Here is a 22,429-nt window from a genome sequence, read left to right as displayed (position 1 = left end):
TTTTCCTCATGGCAGAACACCTCCCAGGAAAGGACAATCAGATGGCGGATCTGCTCAGCAGGTACAGCCATCAAATGCACGAGTGGGAGTTACACCCATCTGTCCTCCACCCGTACTTCCGGCAGTGGGGTCATCCGGAGATAGACCTGTTTGCCACAAAAGAGAACGCAAAATGCCAACTCTTTGCCGCCAGGTTCCCTCACCCACAGTCGCAGGGGATTGCGATATGGATGAACTGGTCAGGCAAATTTGCGTACGCTTTTCCGCCAGCCCCTCTCATACCGCTGGTCGCAAGAAAGCTAAGGCAGCACGAGATGACTCTCATCCTAGTTGCTCCAACGTGGGCGCGCCAGGCTTGGTACACCACGTTCCTCGAACTCTCAGTGGTGCCGCATCAAAGACTGCGCCTCACGCCCAGTCTTTTGACGCAGAACCATGGGGACATTCAGCATCCGGATCCGCAACAGCTCAACCTGGCGATCTGGCTCCTGAAGTCCTAGAGTTTGGATACCTTAACCTACCTCCAGAGTGCATGAACATCATCAAGGAGGCGAGGAAACCAACTACTAGAGCATGCTATGCTGCAAAGTGGAAGCGTTTTGTCATTTACTGTACAGCCAATGACATCAACCCGCTAGATGCATCTATCCCCAACATCATCTGCTATCTGTTGCATCTTTCCAAGTGCAATCTAGCGTACACTTCCATTCGGATACATCTATCCGCCATTGCGGCTTATCTCCAGAACAGGCAGCACCTCTCTGTCTTCAGAGTGCCCGCCATTAAAGCCTTCCTTGAAGGTCTGAAACGAGTCATTCCCCCAAGAACACCGCCAGCTCCGGTGTGGAACCTCAATGTCGTTCTCACCAGACTGATGGGACCGCCATTTGAGCCACTGCACTCGTGTGAACTCCAGTTCCTTACGTGGAAAGTAGCTTTCCTTGTAGCTATTACGTCTCTGAGGCGTGTCAGTGAGCTGCAGGCGCTCACAATCCAAGAGCCATTCATTCAAATTCATCCAAATAGGGTAGTGCTACGCACTAACCCCAAATTCCTTCCGAAGGTGGTGTCACAGTTTCATCTAAACCAAACTATTGACTTACCGGCATTCTTTCAAAACCCGCAAACGGTGGCGGAAAGAATGCTCCATACCTTAGATGTACGGAGGGCGTTGATGTACTACATAGACAGAACACAACCCTTTAGAAAAACAAAACAACTCTTTGTTGCCTTCGCACCACAACACAAAGGCAACCCAATTTCCAAAGCAGGGATAGCCAGATGGATTGTTAAGTGCATCCAGATATGTTATCAAAAAGCCAAGCGCACTTTAACAATACCCCCCAGAGCGCACTCCACACGCAAACTGGGGGCATCCATGGCTTTCCTATTGAACATTCCTTTGGAGGATATTTGCAGAGCAGCCACGTGGGTTACACCACATACCTTTACAAAACACTACTGTGTTGATGTGCATTCCAAGCAGCAAGCTGCTGTAGGACAGGCTGTTCTGAAGACACTTTTTCAGGTTTCTGCAGCTGGCACGGGCAACCGCCGCTGATGGAGGGACTGCTATGTATTCTATGCTAAGATATGAATTTAGCAGCCCACATGCCTCGAACTGAATATGCTACTTACCAGTATGCATCTGTTCTTGGCATGTAGGGCTGCTAACATTCATATCGCCCGACCTCCTCCCCGGTGCCTGTCGCAGGTGCAGATATACTATTGTATTTATTCATTAGCATGGACATCCTTTACACTTTTCACTCCATCTTCTGCCACAATGGCGAAAAACAATCTGGGGATGGAGCCGATGCCCATGCGCACTGTAGTCCAGGGGAGGAGCCACCTATCTCAGGATACTTCGAAGACTCTTCCAGGACAACAATGTGCGATCATCCGAGCCCAACACTAGGCGGCGATCTAATGCTAAGATATGAATGTTAGCAGCCCTACATGCCAAGAACAGATGCATACTGGTAAGTAGCATATTCAACACCCGAACCCCACAGCCCAAGTAACCGACGGTGCACCCCAGCTCGAGAGACCTACAAGAGCCAAGCCTCTCTCTGGGTTCTGTCGGACTTTAACCCAAGTCTCCACTTGCAGCCTTTTTCTTGTTACAGGTTTCTCCATTGACTTCAACTGTAGCGTTCAAGACTACACTTGTGACCAGCACCTCTGCACCCAGACACAACAGGGCAGGTAAACCGAAACTGCTAGTGGTTCTAAGAACCTTGGCCTCTAAGCACCTTAAGTCCAAAAGATCAACCCTGTAACTCGATTGCAAGTATACCCACGCAGTGTCTGATAACATTACTGAGTTCAAGGCTCGTGCCTCAAATTTGACATCTGTATTTTTTACTGTATTTTTTTAAATCGCTAACTCGAAAAGCACTTACGTAATCTCAAAGATCTTTGTGCACTATATAGAGCAAGCTTCATACACCAATATGCTCCGGGCCATCAACCGGGGCGACCAATGAGGGAGAGGAGTCTCACTGGAGTTATGGACATCTTCATTATGATAGTCATGATATAAATTATGATCGATCATACTGTTAGGAAGAACATATAGTTAATGTCCCTATCGATCTTATAGACAACCTTAATCAGATGATGCAGGATTATCATAATTTGCTACCGCTTCGGAGCCGAACATGGGCTCAGCTCCAGTTGATTGCAACACTACAGCTTCCCGCTGTTCTGTAACCACCTCCCATGCCCCTTTACCAAAGCCAAGTCATAGTCTGTAGATGGATACCAACTCAAATGTTGAGGATAATTATTCTCTGGAGGAAGAGGAACTTCTATATTGCGCACATCGGAAATGACTGATTGGGATCATTGTGCTGCTAACCACTAGAGCTCATATTGCATTTCATTCAGATTCTCCCCCAGATGATAAAGCACATTTCTCTTCATTATTGAACTGCCTCTGTCCATACAGGAACTGCATTGTTTTATTTGCCATTTTAAGGTAGTCCCCAAAAAGCGGATTGGTATTTCCCATTATTGACCACTTGTAAAGAGGGATTCAAAATAATGCAAACAACCACGTTGCTCTGAGTCTTAGTTCCCAGGCTCAACATATAGAGCTCAGGAAGATTCATAGCCCATTTGATTGGTCACCCTTGGGCTGACACTGTGGTTAGGCACAAGGCACAGTACTGCTAACGGAATCCTGTGGCCCCTCGCAATAGGAAAGGCCGTAAAATCTGTAATTTAAGGAAAAGCCTCTGCTTTAGTGGCAGCATCTGTCTGGACTGCCAACTCTCTGGCAATTGTTTGCCGTTATGACTGATGTGGGAAGGCAGCCACATACATCAAACCTATACAGATGGCAAGAAAGAAGAAGTCCTGATATTTCCCCGGAAATGCGAAAGAGCGTCAGCTGCTATAAGTGAAAGATCTATGGATGTAGCAAGTTTCGGTTTCCACAAAATGCCAAAGATCGCATGGATGCCTACATTCTCCTTAATTGAGGCCTAATGTATAACATCTTTCAGCAGTGAGAACCTTTTTCTGAAAACATGTGGATGAATCCTTGCAGTCAATTAAATCAGAAATAGCTCGTTCTTTGACAGTAGATTCAGTAACATGTTCATGGCGTAAGTGTAAGAGTAGTACCCTCCTACATTAGTGGTTCTAATCTAAACGTTTCCCAGAACAATCCCATTACAGTATTAGCTACCGCCACCTAATAGGCTACCTCCAACTCCTATTTGAAAGCATGGCCAGACTTGTTTTCAGAGACCTGCTGCTTTCCAAGCCTCCTTCAATTCCTCCTTATGTCCCTCCGGGCCTTGGTGGAAGGCAGGATGTCTGCCTGTTATGGAAAAACCATAGTGGAAAAACATCACTTCCAACAGTTGTGTCTGCCACTTAAAGAATCCCAGGCCACAATCCAAGTGCACCAACAGTTTGGCAAAAAGTGGGGGGCCACCAAGCAAAAAGGTCATTTTCTTACACTTCGCATGATCTCTTCCTACATACTGCTTATCTTCCTTTCGAATTATGTCTGCACCCCATAGCGGTAGAGTTGGATGTCCAGTGGTGCCAAGTGTCAGAATCATTTTTTGTCCTGGAAGGAAAAGCACTGCTATGCAAGTTGGTCTCTTCTAATTAACAGAGACTATTCAACTTTTCAATTGTCCTCATATGTAAACGCTGAGTCGTGATGTATAGTTGCAATATTCATTTAATAATCCATTCAGTGAAAAAGTATCAGCCAACGCGTTTCGTTCTGAAACCAGAACTTCTTCAGGACGCAATAGTCATATCGAGGCGTGGTTGGTTTCCAAATTTGTTGTTTATCCCAATCAAAATAGAAGCTACGACTTTATATGTCTTTTCTCTCTTCTGATTGAATTTCAATTCCTTATATGTATGTTTTCCAACCTTTTTAGCCTTTTTAGACAATTCCAGGAAACGGAAAGACTTCGTTTTCCGACACGTTTTGTTATTTATTTTGTCTTGATCGAAAAGAAACCGTCCTGTGTAATTGTTAGCTTTCGTCTCTTGTTTTTTCACCTCAGGCGGTGGAGACGACGGCGTGTCGGGATAGTAGAGACGCCGAAGGGTTGATCTATTGGGATTACCTTACCAGGTAACTACCATAAGGATATCTAACATCTCTGAAAAAACAAGACGAAAGCGAACAATTACACAGGACGGTTTCTTTTCGATCAAGACGAAATAAATACCAAAACGTGTCAGAAAACGAAGTCTTGCCGTTTCCTAGAATTGTCTAAAAAGGTTGGAAAACATATATATAAGGAATTTAAATTCAATCAGAAGAGAGAAAATACATATAAGTCGTAGCTTCTATTTTGATTGGGATAAACAACGAATTTGGAAACCAACCACGCCTCGATATGACTATTGCGCCCTGAAGAAGTTGTGGTTTCAGAACGAAACGCGTTGGCTGATACTTTTTCACTGAATGGATTATTAAATGAATATTGCAACTATACATCACAACTCAACGTTTACATATGAGGACAATTGAAAAGTTGAATAGTCTCTGTTAATTAGAAGAGACCAACTTGCATAGCAGTGCTTTTCCTTCCAGGACAAAAATTGACTTTTTACCCTTTGGGTTTTGCTCTTGGGACAGGGAGCATTTGGAAAGTGCAGGCTGGATTTTGTAAACAAATTTGCTTGGTGATATTTGGATTGGTGCTTTTTTCTTTCTTGGAGTGGTCCACTGTTCAAAGTGTCAGAATCATTCTCCAATCACATTTAGGTTTAAAAAAGGATCAAGAAAGTTGTCATGGCAGCTACAACTAATCAATCTTGAAGAATGAATATATTTGTAATCTCTGACAAGGCATGCTGTCATCGCAACGGAAGCTTCATTATGGTCTTGAGGAGTCCATCTTCAAGAGCTGCAAGCAGGAGGCCGCTGGTTAACCCAGTAGATTGATATTCACATCAGTGTTTTAGAACTCAGGGCAGTCCCAAAGAGATTGTAGTAGTTCCTCCAAGGTTGAAGACCTCGCCAGTGTATCGTTCTGGCACCCCCAGAAGTGAGTCACTGATCTGCATGTATCAGAAACTCCTCTTATACCTCTAGGCAGACGCCTGGATCTTCCTTCCAGAGGCAACGGTCATGTTCTGTACCCCGACCTTCCTGAGCTTATATGTAGTGCTCCTCAGCACATGAGGTTTGCTCTTCTGTGCATTCCTGGGAAGAGATCCTAGCCCAAGCCAGGGCTCTATCCGCTACTAAAACTAGGCAAGAAGAAGCTCTTCTGTATCTGATTTAATGAGAAAGATCCACATCTTAAAACCATTTAACCTCATCGTATTTACTTTACCTGCTGCAGTGACCCGGTCAGTCATGAAATTTGCTTCCATCAGAGTTGATTTGGAACTTACATTTAGGGTTAGACTGTCCACAAATTGTGCATCGCTCTTGTCAATTCAGATAATTATTGGATTCCTAAAAGGGCTGTTTACAGCATTTCTGCCACAATGCTTTCCAGCTCTACAGTGGGAAGCCAACTAATAAAGGGAGGCTTTTAAACTGAACCAAACCTTACATTTGTCCTGGACACAGAGTAGGCATTCTTGTCTTCTAGTCAAGAAGTGTGATTCAAGCTTTCTTTAACAGTTGTCAAACTGTGTACTGTTGTGCACCAATCTGAAATATATTCCAAAGGTGGCTGCAGCATGTTACCTAAATTAACCAGTTTACTACAAGGCCTTCTTCCAAAATCTATCCATGGTTGTGAAAAGAGCATTCCACTTCCTTGACGCGTGCATATGCTTAAAGATCCACATTGACCACAGCAAGTCCTTCTCTTGGACATATCAACTTTTTGTTCTCTTCAGCGAACCACAGAAAGGCTGTCTACTCTGGAAATACGGGATGGCAAGAGGGAGTTTGGCAACAGTTGCATTTTGTCACATGAAAGCTGGGCGTCCCTTATGATGGACAGCATGAGTCCATTCCATGAGGACAGTAAGCGGCCACATTGGCACTGTACTCCGGAGTCCCTCTAACATACACATACATAGTAGCAACGCGGAAGAGCTGCCATGCATTTACAAGACGTTATTGGTTTTACGCACACACAAGAGAATCAGCAGTGTGCCATGCAGTCTTATGCTATTTGGATTCAAGCATGTGAATCTATGAAAAATACCAACGCAGGAGCCCTTTAGTTATAGGTAAATAGCTTGTTTCCTACATCTTACATACTTCTTTACATTATCAGTATGCCACTTTTTCATTTGGCTTTTATCTGCGGTTATTTGTCTTTTTCACCACTTCTCCACTCATACACTTGTCAGCTGTATTTCTAAAGCAGACGCAAAAGTTGGATGAAAAGGGTGGGAAATCTAACAAGGCAACTCTGAATTTGATCTCAACCTCTTGATCAAGCCAATGAAGTTGGTATGGGGTAGAAGCAAATGTATCAGTTTCCTCTCTGATGTAGCATCAGTGTTTTCAACCTTTGAAGTCTCTGCAACATCTTTCTGGGAGACCCAGATGATGCATATCGCATTAATCCACCTTCCAAGAGGTGGATTGAAGCTGGTTGTAGCGCCATCTCTGCTATGATCCAGATATTTAAAGGCAAAAGATTAGTAGTTACAGTTTTGATTGGTGTGGTTTGTCTGCATGCTCCTTCTTATTTCTTCTAAAATGGTCCTTTCAGGAAAAGTTACGGAAAATGTTCTAATGTAGGAGGTCTGTATGTGATTAATGGGTAGGGATGTTCTTAGAATTGTAGCGGTTTTGTACAGTCAGACAATTTTATGCACTCCTTATTTTATCACTGTAACCAGTGATTAGCGTGTTTGAATCACGGTATTGTTTTTGAAATTTTAAAGAAACATTTGTAAAGGTATGCTGCATGTATTTAGAGAAGTATGTTCCTAGCAAGCTGCACACAGTAAAACACTGAGGATTAAGTGTACAAGTCCCTCTAAAAAAAAAAAAATTCTTTCGAATGCTACTTGGAAAAGTTGTTCACTTAACTTCGGAAGGATATTTGCATTCTAATTGCACTGGGGAATGATAGTGCAGTATAGAATGGCTGACTGCCAAATGCCCTTTAGAGGTACATCTTTGAAACCACTATGTTGTCAATATTTAGAGTACATTTATTGCCATTTGCCACCATAAGCCTAATACATCTTTAAGGCCTTTAGAATACGTTTCAGAAATTTAGCAAACACCATACTTCTTACGTCAACAATACCTTTTTGGAACAGTTAATAGAACTGCTGATGCAGATTGTGGGAGATGCTGAAGCAATGCATTTGATAACCCAATTCCCTAAAGACTTGACCAGTAGCTCTTTGTTTTATAGACTAATTTAATTTTAGAACGTTCACACATACTGGGAATGACCTGCTCCAATGTGATATAGTTTTTTTAATTCCTTAATCTGAATAGTTAAACCTACAAAGATATGTTGGACTGGTATGAACCAAAATCATTTTTTGAGAGAATGTATTTATTACATTTTGAGTAACTTGTATTTTTAGCAAACTTTACATTTTATTTGATTTGTCTAATAAAATTGTTTAGAATTTTAATATTAATTTGTCTGTTTTTTTCCTGTCTTTTCCTCTTTGTCCTCCCATTTTATACTTTCATGTCTCATTCTCTGTTCTGTGTCCTGTTTGTTTCTTACATTCTACTCTTTTGCTTTCTCCTGCTATTCTCTCCTTGCCCCCATTTGCCTGTATCGCTATGTCCTTGCCTCTCCCTTTTGATTTGTTGAATCCTAAAGGTACTCTGTAAGCGTCTTCCAGCCTCCCTTCCAGGCTGGAAGGATGTCGCCGGAGCAGATATGTCATTCTTTAACGCCAGAAAAAATGGAAAAGGCAGTTAAAGGCAGCTGTTGCACTCCGTCTGAAGATAAAGACCTACAGCACAGACCAGACCCGTCAATGTTGCAGCCTACCCCTGAACATCATCCAGAGTTGGTGGAATGTGGCCCGACGGGATGCAAGACGCTTTCGGATCGCAATTCCTCTTTAAGTACTGACTCTGGATTCTCTGAAAACTCCCGACTACGTGACTCCGGCTGTGAAAAAGAGACATCATATGAAAAAGCTGTAAAATTGGAAGGTAAATTCTCTTGATAATTATTTCTCTAATCTTTTTATGATTAGATGCCATCTACTAACATACTTGTTGCATATATTAGCACTTGAATAAGAATATCGACAGCCTCACGGTTATATAAATTCCTCTGAATACAGTGGGTTGAAAATGGTGCAAGAAGGTATGGGATCTATAAAAATGAAAAGTATTTTTAACTGCTAGTAGTGTACATAGGCTAAACTGTGAGTGTAGAGGGAAATTTGTTTTGTGGGGGAAAAGATGGTGAGACAGTACTGATTGTGGTGTTAGCATTATTATCCTTCAAGCCAGCTAATATTGTTAAGTATCCTTTCCTATAGTCTGCCCCCTTGCATGTCTACTGGACCCATAAATAAGATGAGTATATTTTTAGAGTAATTGGATTGTTTTGTGCCCAATAAAAAAAAGTGTTCTTGATCTCTGCTTAGGGCATTAAACAATGTGTCTCGATCCTATGAACCCAAGCCAAAGGCATGAAACGAGGAAAAATTCTGTTATTAGGCGTTAACATTGATCCGGATATAGGCAATACAAGTCTTCTCATAAAACCACAAGGTCAAAATGAACTTCCCATGCCACACTTTACCTCTCTGCAGTTTCTCTCACTGGCAGACTGTCAAGCCAGCTGGTCTAATCTGCTTCACATCCTTGCATAAAACATGCACTAAACCTCTAACACAATAATAGTTGTTAATGCTAGTATTCTAAGTCTTCTGATTGGCCTGTGCAGTGTTCAGATACTAAACATGGTGTTGATATTAGGTCTTTCATTTTGGAGGAGCCTTTACTAATCATCTATATAAATAAAAATGTAAATGTTAATTTGTTCAAAATTGTAAATCTCCGAAAGTTCTTCACCGATTGCTTTGAAATTTTGACACAACGTTGGATTCGAATGCGCGCGTGTTTTTATATACACAACGTTGGATTCGAATACGCGCGTGTCTTTAATCGTGTCTTTAATCGAAAGCCCGAACAGACACAAAAAAAGTCAATGTTCGTTTGTTCAAAATCTTAAGTCTCCGAAAATTCTTCACCGATTGCTTTGAAATTTTGACACAACGTTGGATTCAATTAAGCGCGTGTTTATATATACACAACGTTGGATTTGAATACATGTGTGTCCATACCACCAACCTCCTCCCTACCTCATCCACACCACACCCGCCCAAACACTCTCTCCCCCCTAATATCATCTCGTACACTAACATAACTGAATCCTGCAACAACACCAGCCCACTCCCCCACCTGCACGACATCTCCCGGGTCAGTCATCCACCTTCGACCTCCACCCCCACCTCCAACACCTACCCCACATTGGACATGATTATGGCCACCCTCATCCAGATCAAAGGAGACATGCACAGCATCAAAGAACTACTCTCCACACACCCCATACACCCCCCACCCACCTCCACCTCCACCCCAAACATGCCCCCTACCCTACCGGTTGACCCTCTCACTCAGCACTCCACCCACCGGACTTCAATCCCTGCTCGTAATCGCAACAACCGCCCTCGTCGCCCCTGCAACCCTCTTTCTGACCTCGACACACTCACTCTCCTCCGTGCATATGACCCAACCCCCCAAAATCACACATCCACCACACACCTCACCATTCCCACGATACACTCAAACTCCCTTAGACACCCCACACTAAACAGCAGAATCTCCAACCCCAATAACCTTAGAAAAGTCCCTCTCTCTCTAGAACCCTCTACCGCCCTCAACGCACCCCGTCTCAAATGCACTCTCCTCAACTGCAGATCGGCCTCGAAACATTCCGCCGCCATCGCTGATCTCCTCTTATCGCTGGACCTTGACCTAATCATTCTGACTGAAACATGGCTAACTGAAGCCTCGTCACCTATAATGGACATTCTGGTTCCACCCAATTACCACATAATTAGACTTGACAGGCCAGGCAAAATAGGTGGTGGAATCGCATGCATCTACAGGAACAACCTATCCGTTCTGAAAGGCAAGTCCACCTCCATATCATCCCCAACATCCTGTGAATACATCTGCCTCGACATTATCAGTGAGGGTAAACCGATATGCTCTCTACACAGCATTTACCACCCACCCAGAGACAACCTCATCTTTTCCCAACAAATCATGGATATGATCTCAACCAACTCCGGACGGCAGCTCACCCAAATATACCTTGGCGACTTCAACCTCCACTGGAATGATCGCAATGACGCGGTGGTAAATAGTCTTAAAAGCTTCCTCAGTGCCCTTGACCTCACCCAAATATGCAACAGCCCGACCCACGAGAAAGGCTCTATCCTCGACCTTATCATCTCCAAAGAGGACTCTATCCAACTCGAGTCTATCCAACCCTGTGACTGGTCAGATCATCATATTGTCACATTCTTCATCAATGTAAAAGTTAAATCTAACCCGACTCAATCCGCCAAGCCCAAAGTCTGGAAAAGAGACCTGAAAAAACTCAACCTAAGCTCTTTGCCTCCTAACAGCTGCAATCTCCTAATACCACCGCCCGGCGCTCAGGACGTTCAATCACTGACTGACCACTACCTCAACGCTATGACCTCAATAATAAATGAGGCGGCACCTTTGCAGTTAAAAAGAGTCTCCACTAAAATCTCCAACCCATGGTATGACGGAAGTCTCAATGAGGATAGACGAGACATGCGACTGGCAGAACGCACCTGGAGATCAGCTCCCTCTGCACTGCACCTAAAAACTCTGAAGAAAAAGAGAAACGCTTATTTCAGGAAAATAAAACGCTCAAAACTAGACTTCTTCAGCCTCCAGCTCGACCAAGCAAAAAACCGTCCGAGAAAACTGTTTGAGCTAATCAAAACACAATCCAAGGAACAACCCCAACCACTCAGCACTGTGCGCGAAGCTCCCTCCTGTGAAGACTTCTCCGCTTTCTTTATCCAAAAAACTGACAACATAAAGAGTGATCTCCTCACTGACGCAAGCCTCTACTCCAAACCCCACTGCATAGCACCCATTGAACCTAAAAACAATGCTACATGGTCATCCTTTGGTACATACTCTGAAGAGGAAATTGGTAAACTGCTCAGCACCTTGAAACCATCCAATCACCTCACAGACCCCCTTCCGGCTAACGCTGTAAAAGATTTTGCCCCTTTGCTTCTCCTACTCTGGACTAAAATTATCAACGGCTCCCTTCAACAAGGAACCATACCTGACTCCCTCAAAGTTGGGCAAGTCACACCTTTACTAAAGAAACCTACAGCCGACCCCCTCTGATCTGAACAATTACCGTCCCATCACTAATATCCCCACTCTCGCCAAACTGCTGGAAAAATGCGTACAACTACAATTGACTAAACACATTGAGCAATTTGATCTCCTCAATCCTCATCAATCAGGCTTCCGAGCAGGACACAGTACAGAAACTGCTATGACCCACATAATTGACGACGCACTTCAAATGCTAGACCAAAACGACACCTGCCTCCTCATCCTTCTTGATCTCTCTTCAGCATTCGACACCGTTAAACATGAGAACTTACTCGAACTACTAAGCACAAGAATGGGTTTATCTGGAACTGTTCTCAAGTGGTTCACTTCCTTTCTACACAATAGGTCGCAGAAATTCAAGAGCAACAACCTGATGTCCTTGCCAATACCTGTAACACTGGGCGTCCCCCAAGGATCCTCCCTATCCCCAACTCTGTTCAACCTAGTTATGGAACCTCTCACCGCCTTGCTACAAGCATCCAATTTACACTTTCACATGTACGCCGATGACACCCAACTATATCTCAAACTACAATCCCCCAAAGACATTTTGCTCCTGAACTCAACGATCAGAAGCACCCAATCTTGGCTTGCCGATAATCATCTCAAACTCAATGCTCTGAAAACAGAGTTCCTTCTGATCTCACCTCCAGCGAAGATCTCCACCACTCAAAGTTGGCTCAAACACCTAACCGCACTCAATGTCCAACCCACCATAGTGGATTCAGCAAAATCTCTAGGCATAACTCTCGACACCAATCTAAACATGCAGCAACACATCAGCAAGGCAACTAAGGGAGCGAATTTCCAAATAAATACCCGAGGAAACTTAAACCGTTCCTACCAGCCAATGACTTCCAAACCGCAGTACAAGCACTAGTCATCCCTCGAATAGAATATGGCAGCGCCGCCCTCTGCGGACTCCCTCTAACTACTACTGCACCCCTAAGAGCCTCTCTAAATGCTGCAGCGAGGCTCATCACTGGGTCAAAAAAGCACTCTCATATTTCCCCTGACCTGAAATCCCTGAACTGGCTGCCTTTTGAAGCCAGAATACATCTGAAAATAGCCTGCATGACTCACAAGGCGATACACCTGAACTCTCCCGGCTACCTCACTCAGAAGTTGACAATCTATGGCGGCGCTAGAAACACTAGAGGCACAAACAATCTTCTGCTGAAACCCCGCAGATTCCGGAAGGAAAAAACATATAAACGCTCCTTCTCAGGAATGGCACCCAGAATCTGGAACTCACTCCCCCCCGAAACTAGGCTCATCTCTTCCACTACACTCTTTAAGAAAGAAGTGAAAGCTATCCTCATGGCAAAATACACCTGAACTGTTAAGTAGATCTCCTTAAGAATAGGCACCGATCTGTATTACTTGTTTGACCTCGCTGCATATTTGCATTACTTGTATTATTGATTTACTGATTTACATGATTGGCTTTGCCCTCATTTATTTATACTGTAAGCTCCTCTGATTTACTGGTTTGACTATGTTCCCTAATGTACCCCTTCTGTGTAAAGCTCTCTGATATCTGCAAAGATCTTGTTTGCGCTATATAAAACTTTCAAAATAAATAAGGCCGAACAGACCCTATCGATTGGGTTGCAGCGCAACAACTACAATGGACGCATAGAGACAATAGTCTACATATATTAGGATGGACACTTGGTGTCAGGATGGCAGACGGGGAAGTGGGTGGAGGGAGGGGGGTAGAGTTGGTTCACTTTGCAACATTAAGAAAGGACGCATAGAAACAATAGTCTACATATATTAGGATGGACAGTTGGTGTCAGGATGGTAGACCGGGAAGTGGGTGGAGGGAGGGGGGAGGAGTTGGTTCACTTTGCAACATTAGCGCGTGTTTATATATACACAACGTTGGATTCGAATAAGCGTGTGTACAATACGCGCGTGTTTTTAATCATAAGGCCAAACAGACCCTATCAATTTGCTTGCTGCGCAACAACTTCAAGGGACACATACAGACAATAGTCAAAAAAACATATTGTATACCCACAAGCATTGTGAAATTAAACATATTACAAAAATGCGCTTACTCTTTTCTTTCTCTTCCATTTAACCAGACTGAGCCACAGCAACGCGTGGCCGGGTACAGCTAGTATCAACTATTTCTGTTGTGATTTAAATTAAGTGTAAGATTAACCAGTAGTCTGCATGCCCCCCGTAGAGCTATTGTGGAGAAAAAGAACCCAAAGCAGTTGTAAATGTTCTCCAGCTCAGACCTGGTATGAGAAAATGGGGTTCTATTGCGGTACCCCCCTCGCCCCCACACACACGTTTTGCCTGGCTTATGATGCAACATTTGACTGGCGAATACTGGGTCCCTGTTGTCCCGGTTCCCAGTACCAATGTTCCTTCCCTAAAACTGTTCCACAATTGGCCCTTAAGGTCCCCTGAAAGTCCCTAGTAATTGGTACCTGGGTACCTAGGGCTCACTGGGACTGAAGAGGGTCTCCTCACCTACGCCATGCAGACTCCCACTGCAGCATGCCTGACCTGGTGCAGACAAAACAAAGTCGACATGGCACACTGCCTGTGTGCTATGCTAACTGGCACTGCCTAAGGTATAGGAAAGTCACCCCTCTAGCAGGCCCTCTTCAGCCCTAAGGGAGGGTGCACTATTCCACAGGTTGGGCAACTCATAGCAAGGGTCATATTCTTGACCAGATCTGGTCCCTCAACTGCCCGGTAACTTCATTGCTTATTTCCCCCTGCACTTGGTCTGATCATTTCCTTATTTCCTTTTCCTTATCCCTTACCTCGGCCTCCAAGCCCCCTTCTGCCAAAAATATCTGGTTGCGTTCTTGGAACCGTGTGGATGTGGCCTCCCTGGCTGCCACACTCTCCACATCCAGCCCGGACCTTCGTGGTCTTTCATCTCTCAGCCAAGCGGATTCCATCAACGCTTGGCTCCGTACAGGTTGCGCCTTAGTAGCCCCACTAAGGCTCTTAAACTCAGCGTCCGCCGGGCCGAGCGCTCTTGGCGGCGAAACTACTGCCCAATTCTCAGGAATCAGTATACCACTCTTCTGGCCCTTTACAAAAACTCCATTTTGACAACTAAGAAGACCTATTTCTCGTCTAGAATCCATACAGCCGAAAATCGATCCAGAGAATTTTTTACCATTGTGCACGACCTTGCATACTCCGACAGGGCCACACTCAAACCTTCCCCATCACAGCATCTCTGTGATTCCCTCAGTTTCTTTTTTCTTGATAAAATCGCCGCTATCAAAGCGAACATTTCCCTTCCCTCCCCTTCATTTGTTAGTCCCCCCTGCCCCCCAGCTGCAGCCTGCCTTGAATCCATCCCGCTTCTCACAGAAGATTCCTTTCTATCTCTTCTGCCGTTGGTTAAATCCGGGTCCCCTCTGGATCCTTGTCCAGCACACATCCTTAAACAAATCTATTCTACCTGTCCTCTGCCACCCCTCACTTTTCTTAATAGCTCCCTGTCACAGGGCATCGTCATCTCCCCTCTTAAATCGGCAGTTATTCTACCCATTCTAAAAAAAACAGGTGCTGACCCCTCGCTGTCGATCAACTACCGCCCAATTTCACTCTTACCATTTCTGGCGAAGGTACTGGAACGTCATGTAACCAGAACACTGAGCAACTTTGTGGAGATGAACAATGTATTGGCCCCTAGGCAGGCTGGGTTCCGCCCCGCTCACTTCACGGAATCCGTAGTCATTTCGGTCCTTGACAATCTCAGAGAGGGCATGGACACCAGCCATCCTCAGGCCCTGGTCCTCCTAGATCTCTCCGCCGCCTTTGACACGGTTGATCATACTATCTTACTTTCCCGTGTCAGAGCGGCGGGAATCGAGGGCTCGGTCCTGGTCTGGCTGTCCTCCTTCCTGCATGACCGCTCCCAAGCAGTGCAATTGGGTGATTATTCTGCGGATTTCCGTGCAGTTCAATGCGGGGTACCCCAGGGATCCTCCCTTTCCCCTCTGCTATTTAACTTATACATCGCCCCACTTATTTTTGCCCTTCAACAGCTGGAGGTCTCCGTTTATAACTACGCGGATGACCTCCAGGTCATTTTTTCCCTATCTTCTTCCCCAGAGTCAATATCAAATTTTCACTCAGTCATGACCTTCATCCAAGACTGGATGAATCACAACCACCTGAAGCTAAACCCCGACAAAACGGAGCTGGTGCTGACGGGTGGTTGCTCCAGTCCTTGGTCTTCTCGATTTTGGCCCCCCTCCTTAGGCCCCCCCCCTCTCCATCTTCCTCAGTCAAAACTCTCGGATTCAAACTCAATGATCAACTCACTCTTCATTCCCAAGTTAGTTCTGTCGTTTCTTCATCTTTTCTTTCTCTTCGCACCATCCGGAAAGTCTCTCGGTTCTTCTCTCCTTCCGCACTCAAACTTATAGTCCTGGCGATGATTACTTCCCGCCTGGACTATGGCAATGCCCTGTATTGTGGCATGCCTGCGTACAGTGTGCGCCGTCTTCAACTGGTTCAGAACCAGGCGGCTCGCCTGGTTTTCAACCTACCCAAATTTCATCATGTCTCGCCCCTGCTCAAGGCTCTACACTGGCTCCCAATACAGGAACGAGCCCAGTTTAAGCTGGGCTGCATTATTTTCATTTCCCGGTCTGGGACAGCCCCTGCTTATATCACTTCCAAAATTCATCCCTATATCCCTTCTAGGGAGCTACGCTCATCTACTCATCAATTGCTCGCAGTTCCCCGTTTTAGAAGAAAAAAATGGGGCGGCTCCAAATTTTCCACAATCGCTCATACTTTTTGGAACTCCCTCCCGGTCCATCTGCGATCCTGCACCCAGTACTCACTCTTTCGCAAGGCTCTTAAAACCTTTCTTTTCGCTCAAGCCTTCCCTTCTTAACTATCCTTTAGGTGACCCCGTTTTCTTTCCTCAGGAACTGTAGCACCCCACAGCGCCATGAAACCGCTCGGCGTACGCGCGCTTAAGAAATATTTTAAACTTAAACTCATATCTGCATGAGCAGAAATGCCCCTACAATATTTAAGTCCATTCTTAGATATTGTAAGTGCCAGGGAAGCCACAGAGAGTACATGGGCTGGAAACTCGACAACTCAAGTTTCAGGGCACACTGATGGCTTCTCTGAACCCAGGAGTGTTTGGTATCACACAACTCCTCTCAATAAACTCACATTACTCCCAGTGTGGAATTTATTGAAACATGTACTCAGAGGGCACCTCTAAGGTGCCCCCTGAAAACCTACCAACCGTGTTTGGGCACAGACTGGCTTTAGGCAACCTGCCGCCACCTGACATGTTTCTGGACCCCCGGCTCGAGAGCCTCTGCTCTCTTGGACCACAAACAAAGCACAACCTGGGCGGAGGTGTCACCCCTCCTCCCCCAGGATTGAGGGGAGGGATGCTGCTCGAGAGAAACTTCAAAGGCTTGCTACCTTTGTCATGCAACCCCCAGCCTCTGCTGCTAGCAGATGGCAGCCCCTGGTTTGCACCCCTACTTTGGAAAGGAAAACAATCAGATGTACCTATTGCTGCTTCATTTTAAGTTAGATCCTACACAGCATGATGGCCTAGTGGTTTTAATCACAACACATAGCTCTGCCTCTTTCAGAGAGAGGAAAGTTATTTGATAGACAATTCTACTCACAGATTCCTTACTTAGAATATTTCCTAGGCACCAGACTGGATCCAGAAACTTTTGCTGAACCTTTCCCCTGCGTGCCGTCATTCTGCACTACGTGGTGACTTCTGCGTCTTCCGTGCTGCGAGTGATGTGCACGGTGCCCATATCAGCACCACCTCAGTGTGCTGACGTCAGTACTTTTCTTTCTGCGCCAGTCATGACCAATCCGTAGAAGGGCTACCCCCAGTCACTTCTTAGCTGACCTTTTTTTTTTACCTTTTGTCGAAAATTTCTTGAGAAATTGTCCCCTGGTGTCCAGGATGTCCAGCAGAAAGGAAGGTTTTAAACCATGTGGCACCTGTCACTGGCAGATGTGACAAAGCGACCTCAACCATACCCAGCTCCTGCTCCATTGCCTGTCCCAACGAAAGCAACGCCCCCATCATTCCCAACTCCAATACAGAGCTAGACCAGCATCATCAGATGCCGGCACCGACTGTGGGGGGCAGGATCCCCATATCGTAGCCAGTGCTTTATTCATATGACAAGCCTGGATTGGGTGATGAGTGGAAGGGGTCTGCTAAACCGTATGCATACCAGACATTAGAAGAACCCATTAAAAACTGGTATGAGAACCTGCAGATGCCAGTGTACTGGACTCCTCCCCAGACATTGGCCTGGTTTACCACCCCCCCCTCTCCCACAGTGGCTAGAGAGGAGGGGGCCTCATTCACAGTTGTGGTGCGGAGGGCGGCTGAGGTCCTGGACCTTATGCTTTCTCAGTGGCAGTGTAAGGCCTGCTAGATGGGTAAATGTGAATGCGTAGGGTGGTTTTCATTCATTGGGCATCCGTCCTTTACTGTAGAAACACCACTGTAGCATGCATGCTCCACAAGGCCGATTTAGTCCAAGGTATTCAATGGTTACACTTAATCTGCCATTGTTCTTGCCTCTGAGGGCTGCAGGTTGCTTTGCTGATGGACTGGTCTTGTTAGGGATGGCACCAATAGGGCCTTTATATTCTGTTTCAGAGTAGATTAGTTTGCAAATAAATAAAGCTTGTGCATTGACATTTCTTTGGTATCATGCAGGAATCAAGCCTAGAGATGGTCAAAGCTGTGGGCATTGATTTCTAAACCAGTTGATGTTGTGCGTGCCCTCAGCTGAGTGTTTCCAAGCTAGCATGCAGTGCTTGGTGTCTGCATGAGAGGGACCTGCTCATTTCTGAGGCATGCTCAGGTCTTGTTCCACAGTTCACTTGGCATATCAGTTTCCTTGAGATGGCCTGCAGGGGTTGCTACACTCTTAAAATACTGGTAAAGCATCGGGTCGTGTCATGTTTCCTTGTTTTTGCAGACTGGGACCTGATGGTAATGTGTCTTGCCCTAAATTTTGGCACAGTCCACAGGTAGAGAGGAGCAGAAACCTTCATTTCCTACTGTTAGGCATAATTTATTCATTGGCTGTGTAGGATGTTTCCTTTCCTTCTGTTTGGCCTCTTCTGTTCTGAATGTAAAACGAATTAGCTTAGCCTATGTTAAAAAAAAAAAAAGTTTTTTTAGGTGCGTTAGTGAAGCCATCTTGTTTCTTACGTACCCTCTCCAGTTTGCATTTTGTGTCTTCTACTACTAAAGAGACGTGGTGGAGGTGGGCAACTATATATAACATACATCCTAATGCTGAGGGATTTTTACTGTGGTTATTTATTTTGTATGTAATGCATTCATTTGTTTTACCAATCCTGCATTGAAGTACTATAATTGAAGGTTTAGTTGTGCTGGAGTTTGTTGTATGTTTTATATTACTTTTAACCGTAAACACTTTGCTTTTTTTTTTTTATGCTTCCTTCCCGATCTATTATGTGGTTGGCCTTTTTACTTGTAAGTAATGAAAGGGATTGCAGTAATGATCATTAGACATTTATTCATTTGCTTCTGAAAGCAGGTTTGTTCTACTATTTTTGGGTTCTTGTTGTATCCGTACCATCCCTTGTTTTTACCTGCATTTTGGTTTTGTGTGCAAATGTTTTATGGATCCAAAATAAGCTGAATTTATAGACTGTCATTTGGCAGTGAGGATTTAGAACTCGCTCATGGCTGACCTCCTCCATGCCCTACGTCATGAGCTTGTATGAGGTCTTAGGCGGTTACAAGCCAACAGATGGCTCTAAGCCTCTAGATGGGAGAATCAGGCTATAAATGGAGCAGAGCTTCAGGGAGCTAGGTCTTCCGCCCAACAGACATGCAAAGTTAAGGGAACAGAGAATCGTGTGTCGGGACTTTGCACATCGCCTGAGGTATTAAGGTTGGAATTGGGGCCAGTGGTAGAGAATCTTAGTCGTGGAGTTACTGGCAGAGAGATGCTGCAGAACATATACAGGAAGATTAACTGTCCATTATATGGTGCAGGTCCCTTAGGAAGGAGCTTCGCAGACCGGCACATGGTTTGTTTTGATTTGATTCAGGATTTCTAGGGCGCGTAGCTACCCTCGGGCGTCCCAGCGCTAACGTAAAGCTTGACAGTACTCCTAGGGGTGGATTATTGGGGGAACAACCAGGTTTTCAACAATCTGCGAAATGAGAGGAGATTGTTTTCTTTGCGGATGTTAAGGGGGAGGCTGTTCCAAAGCTTGGGAGCGTTATAAGAGAAGCGGCGGCCGCCAGTGCGAGCTTTCCTTATTCTGGGTACGCTCGCCAGAAACTGGTTGTCCGACCTGAGTTGTCGGACTGATTTGTGTGGCTTGATGAGAGGTCTCAGTATTGGAGGACCCTTGCCTTGTAGAATTTTATGGGAGATGCACAAGGCTTTGAAAGAGATACGTTCTTGGATGGGAAGCCAGTGGAGCGCCTTGAGGGAGGGCTTGGCTGAGCATCTAGATTTCGTTCCCGTCCGTAGTCTTGCTGCGGCGTTCTGGGCGTGCTGAAGTTTTTTTATGACAGCTACAGGTGCGCCTAGATATAAGGCGTTTCCGTAGTCCAATCTTGATATACTGAGACCCTGAATCAAAATTTTCCTCGACTGGGGAGGGATAAGCGGAAGGATCTTACGGGCTGCTCGCATGAGCCCAAAGCAGGTGCCTGCTGTCTTTCTTGCTTGGGCTCTGAAGCTGAGGTCTTGGTCTAGCCAGAAGCCCAGACTTTTGATTTCTTGTTTAGGTATGGGGGAGTGCCCATGCTAGCTGGCCAGGCAGGTGTTTTGGGGAGTTTGTTAGGGTTGCCTAGAAGCAGGATTTCAGATTTTTCTCCGTTGAGTTTGAGCCTGGAGTTGCCCATCCATATAGATATGTTGTACAGGCAGGAGACTAGGTTCTCCATTGAATGATCGGCCTGGTTAATGGAGACGACTAGTTGCGTGTCGTCGGCGTACATGACCACCTTTATGCCAAATGAGGAGGCGATGTCGTCCAAAGGGGCCATGTAAACATTAAAAAGCGTGGGGCTCAGGGAGGAGCCCTGAGGGACTCTACAGTTCAGGGGGAGATATTTAGAGTGACCGTGGCTATCGGCCACTTGGAAGGTCCTGTGTTCCAAGAATGACTTTAGCCATGCCAGAGCGGTCTCCGAGATGCCCGTTTTTCGGAGGCGGTGGAGCAGGATGGTGTGGTCCACCGTGTCGAAGGCAGCACTCGGGTCCAGGAGGATCACTGCCACTGATCCCCCTGCGTCCAGAATGGACCTTGTCTCCTCTGTTACGGCCAGGAGGGCGGTGTCAGTCCCCTGTCCGGGTCTGAACCCTGTCTGTGAGTGGTGAAGGAGGTTATTGGTTTCTAGGAATGTTGAGAGCTGTTCATTTACAATTCTCTCTGCCACTTTGCTAATGCCTGGGAGGAGAGAGATGGGTCTGAAGTTTGAAGGGTCCTGTGGGTCTAGGTGAGGTTTCTTTTTGAGAGCCCGAACTATCGCACTTTTCCAGCTGGCGGGAACTATCCCTCTGGAGAGAGAGGCATTTTTCATCCTCGTGAGATGGAGGGATATAGTGGGGGCTACTAATTTGAGTTTACTCATAGGAGCTGGGTAATCTGGGGAACCACTCTTCACGCGGTTGAGCGTGTCCAGCAGCTTCGCGGTGGAGATGGAGAGGAAGGCTTTCAGAGTTGGTGCGTCTGGGTCGATGGTCCCAGCTGGGAGGTCGATTGAGGGATAGGTGTTGGGGAAAGTCATTTTGATTTTTTTGATTTTAGCTGAGAAAAACTCAGCGAGTTGGGTACACCTGGCGCCAGTGGGATCAGCAGCCGGCTGCGGTTCAGGGATTTTCAGGAGGCTTTTTACTATGCGGTAAGTCTCCCTGGAGGAGTTGGAGGCAGCCATGATTTTCCCTTCGTAGTATGAGGCTTGTGTATTTTTGATGAGAGTTTTGTATTTAGTGGCCGATTTATAGATTTCTTTGTTGTTAGGATTCCAATCTTTCCTCCGGAGACGTTCCAGTTTTTTTAACATTTTTTTCGGAGATCTCGTAGTGCAGGCCTATAGGCTTAAGCGTTCCCCATCTGGAACATGACTGACTGACGGTATTTGTAAAGCGCACTACTCCAGAGGCATCTTGGCGCTGGGGTAGAGATGAGCTGAGATATAGCACGCCTAACTTTAGCGTTGGCAAAAACGCCATGTTTTAATTTCTTTCCTGAATGCCACTCTATTAGGCAGTCTTCTCAGACGTACTGGTAGAGTATTCCAGAGTTTGGATGCTAGAAAGGGGAACCTCTTTCCTCCGCAGCGTATTCTTTTTATCTTCGGGATTTGTACAAGGCCACGGATGGATGACCTTAAAATCCGTGGAGGAAAATAATGTGAAAACAAGGCTTTCACATCCTCTGCCCCAGCTCCAAACAGAGCGTTGTGCACCAGGCAGAGTGATTTAAATTCAATGCGTTGTCGTATTGGAAGCCAGTGGAGATTCTTTATCGCTTTCGATGTTGGCTGATGTTTAGGCCGCACAAGCA

The 22,429-nt window shown here is 45.5% G+C and overlaps 1 protein-coding gene across 11 annotated transcripts in view; it reads left to right on the top strand.

The window, feature by feature from the left end:
- USP19 (ubiquitin specific peptidase 19) overlaps positions 1–22,429 on the top strand; it is a 377,062-nt gene that overhangs the window by 243,754 nt on the left and 110,879 nt on the right. For all 11 annotated transcript variants that reach the window (XM_078661825.1, XM_078661824.1, XM_078661823.1 and 8 more), the window contains one exon: positions 8,256–8,596. In XM_078661825.1, coding sequence (XP_078517951.1) covers positions 8,256–8,596 — 341 coding nt within the window. The remainder of the gene's footprint in view (positions 1–8,255; positions 8,597–22,429) is intronic.

Source organism: Lissotriton helveticus, chromosome 9 (genome assembly GCF_964261635.1).
Source record: "Lissotriton helveticus chromosome 9, aLisHel1.1, whole genome shotgun sequence".
NCBI classification, from domain to species: domain Eukaryota; kingdom Metazoa; phylum Chordata; class Amphibia; order Caudata; family Salamandridae; genus Lissotriton; species Lissotriton helveticus.
This window is presented reverse-complemented; position numbering and strand designations above follow the sequence as displayed.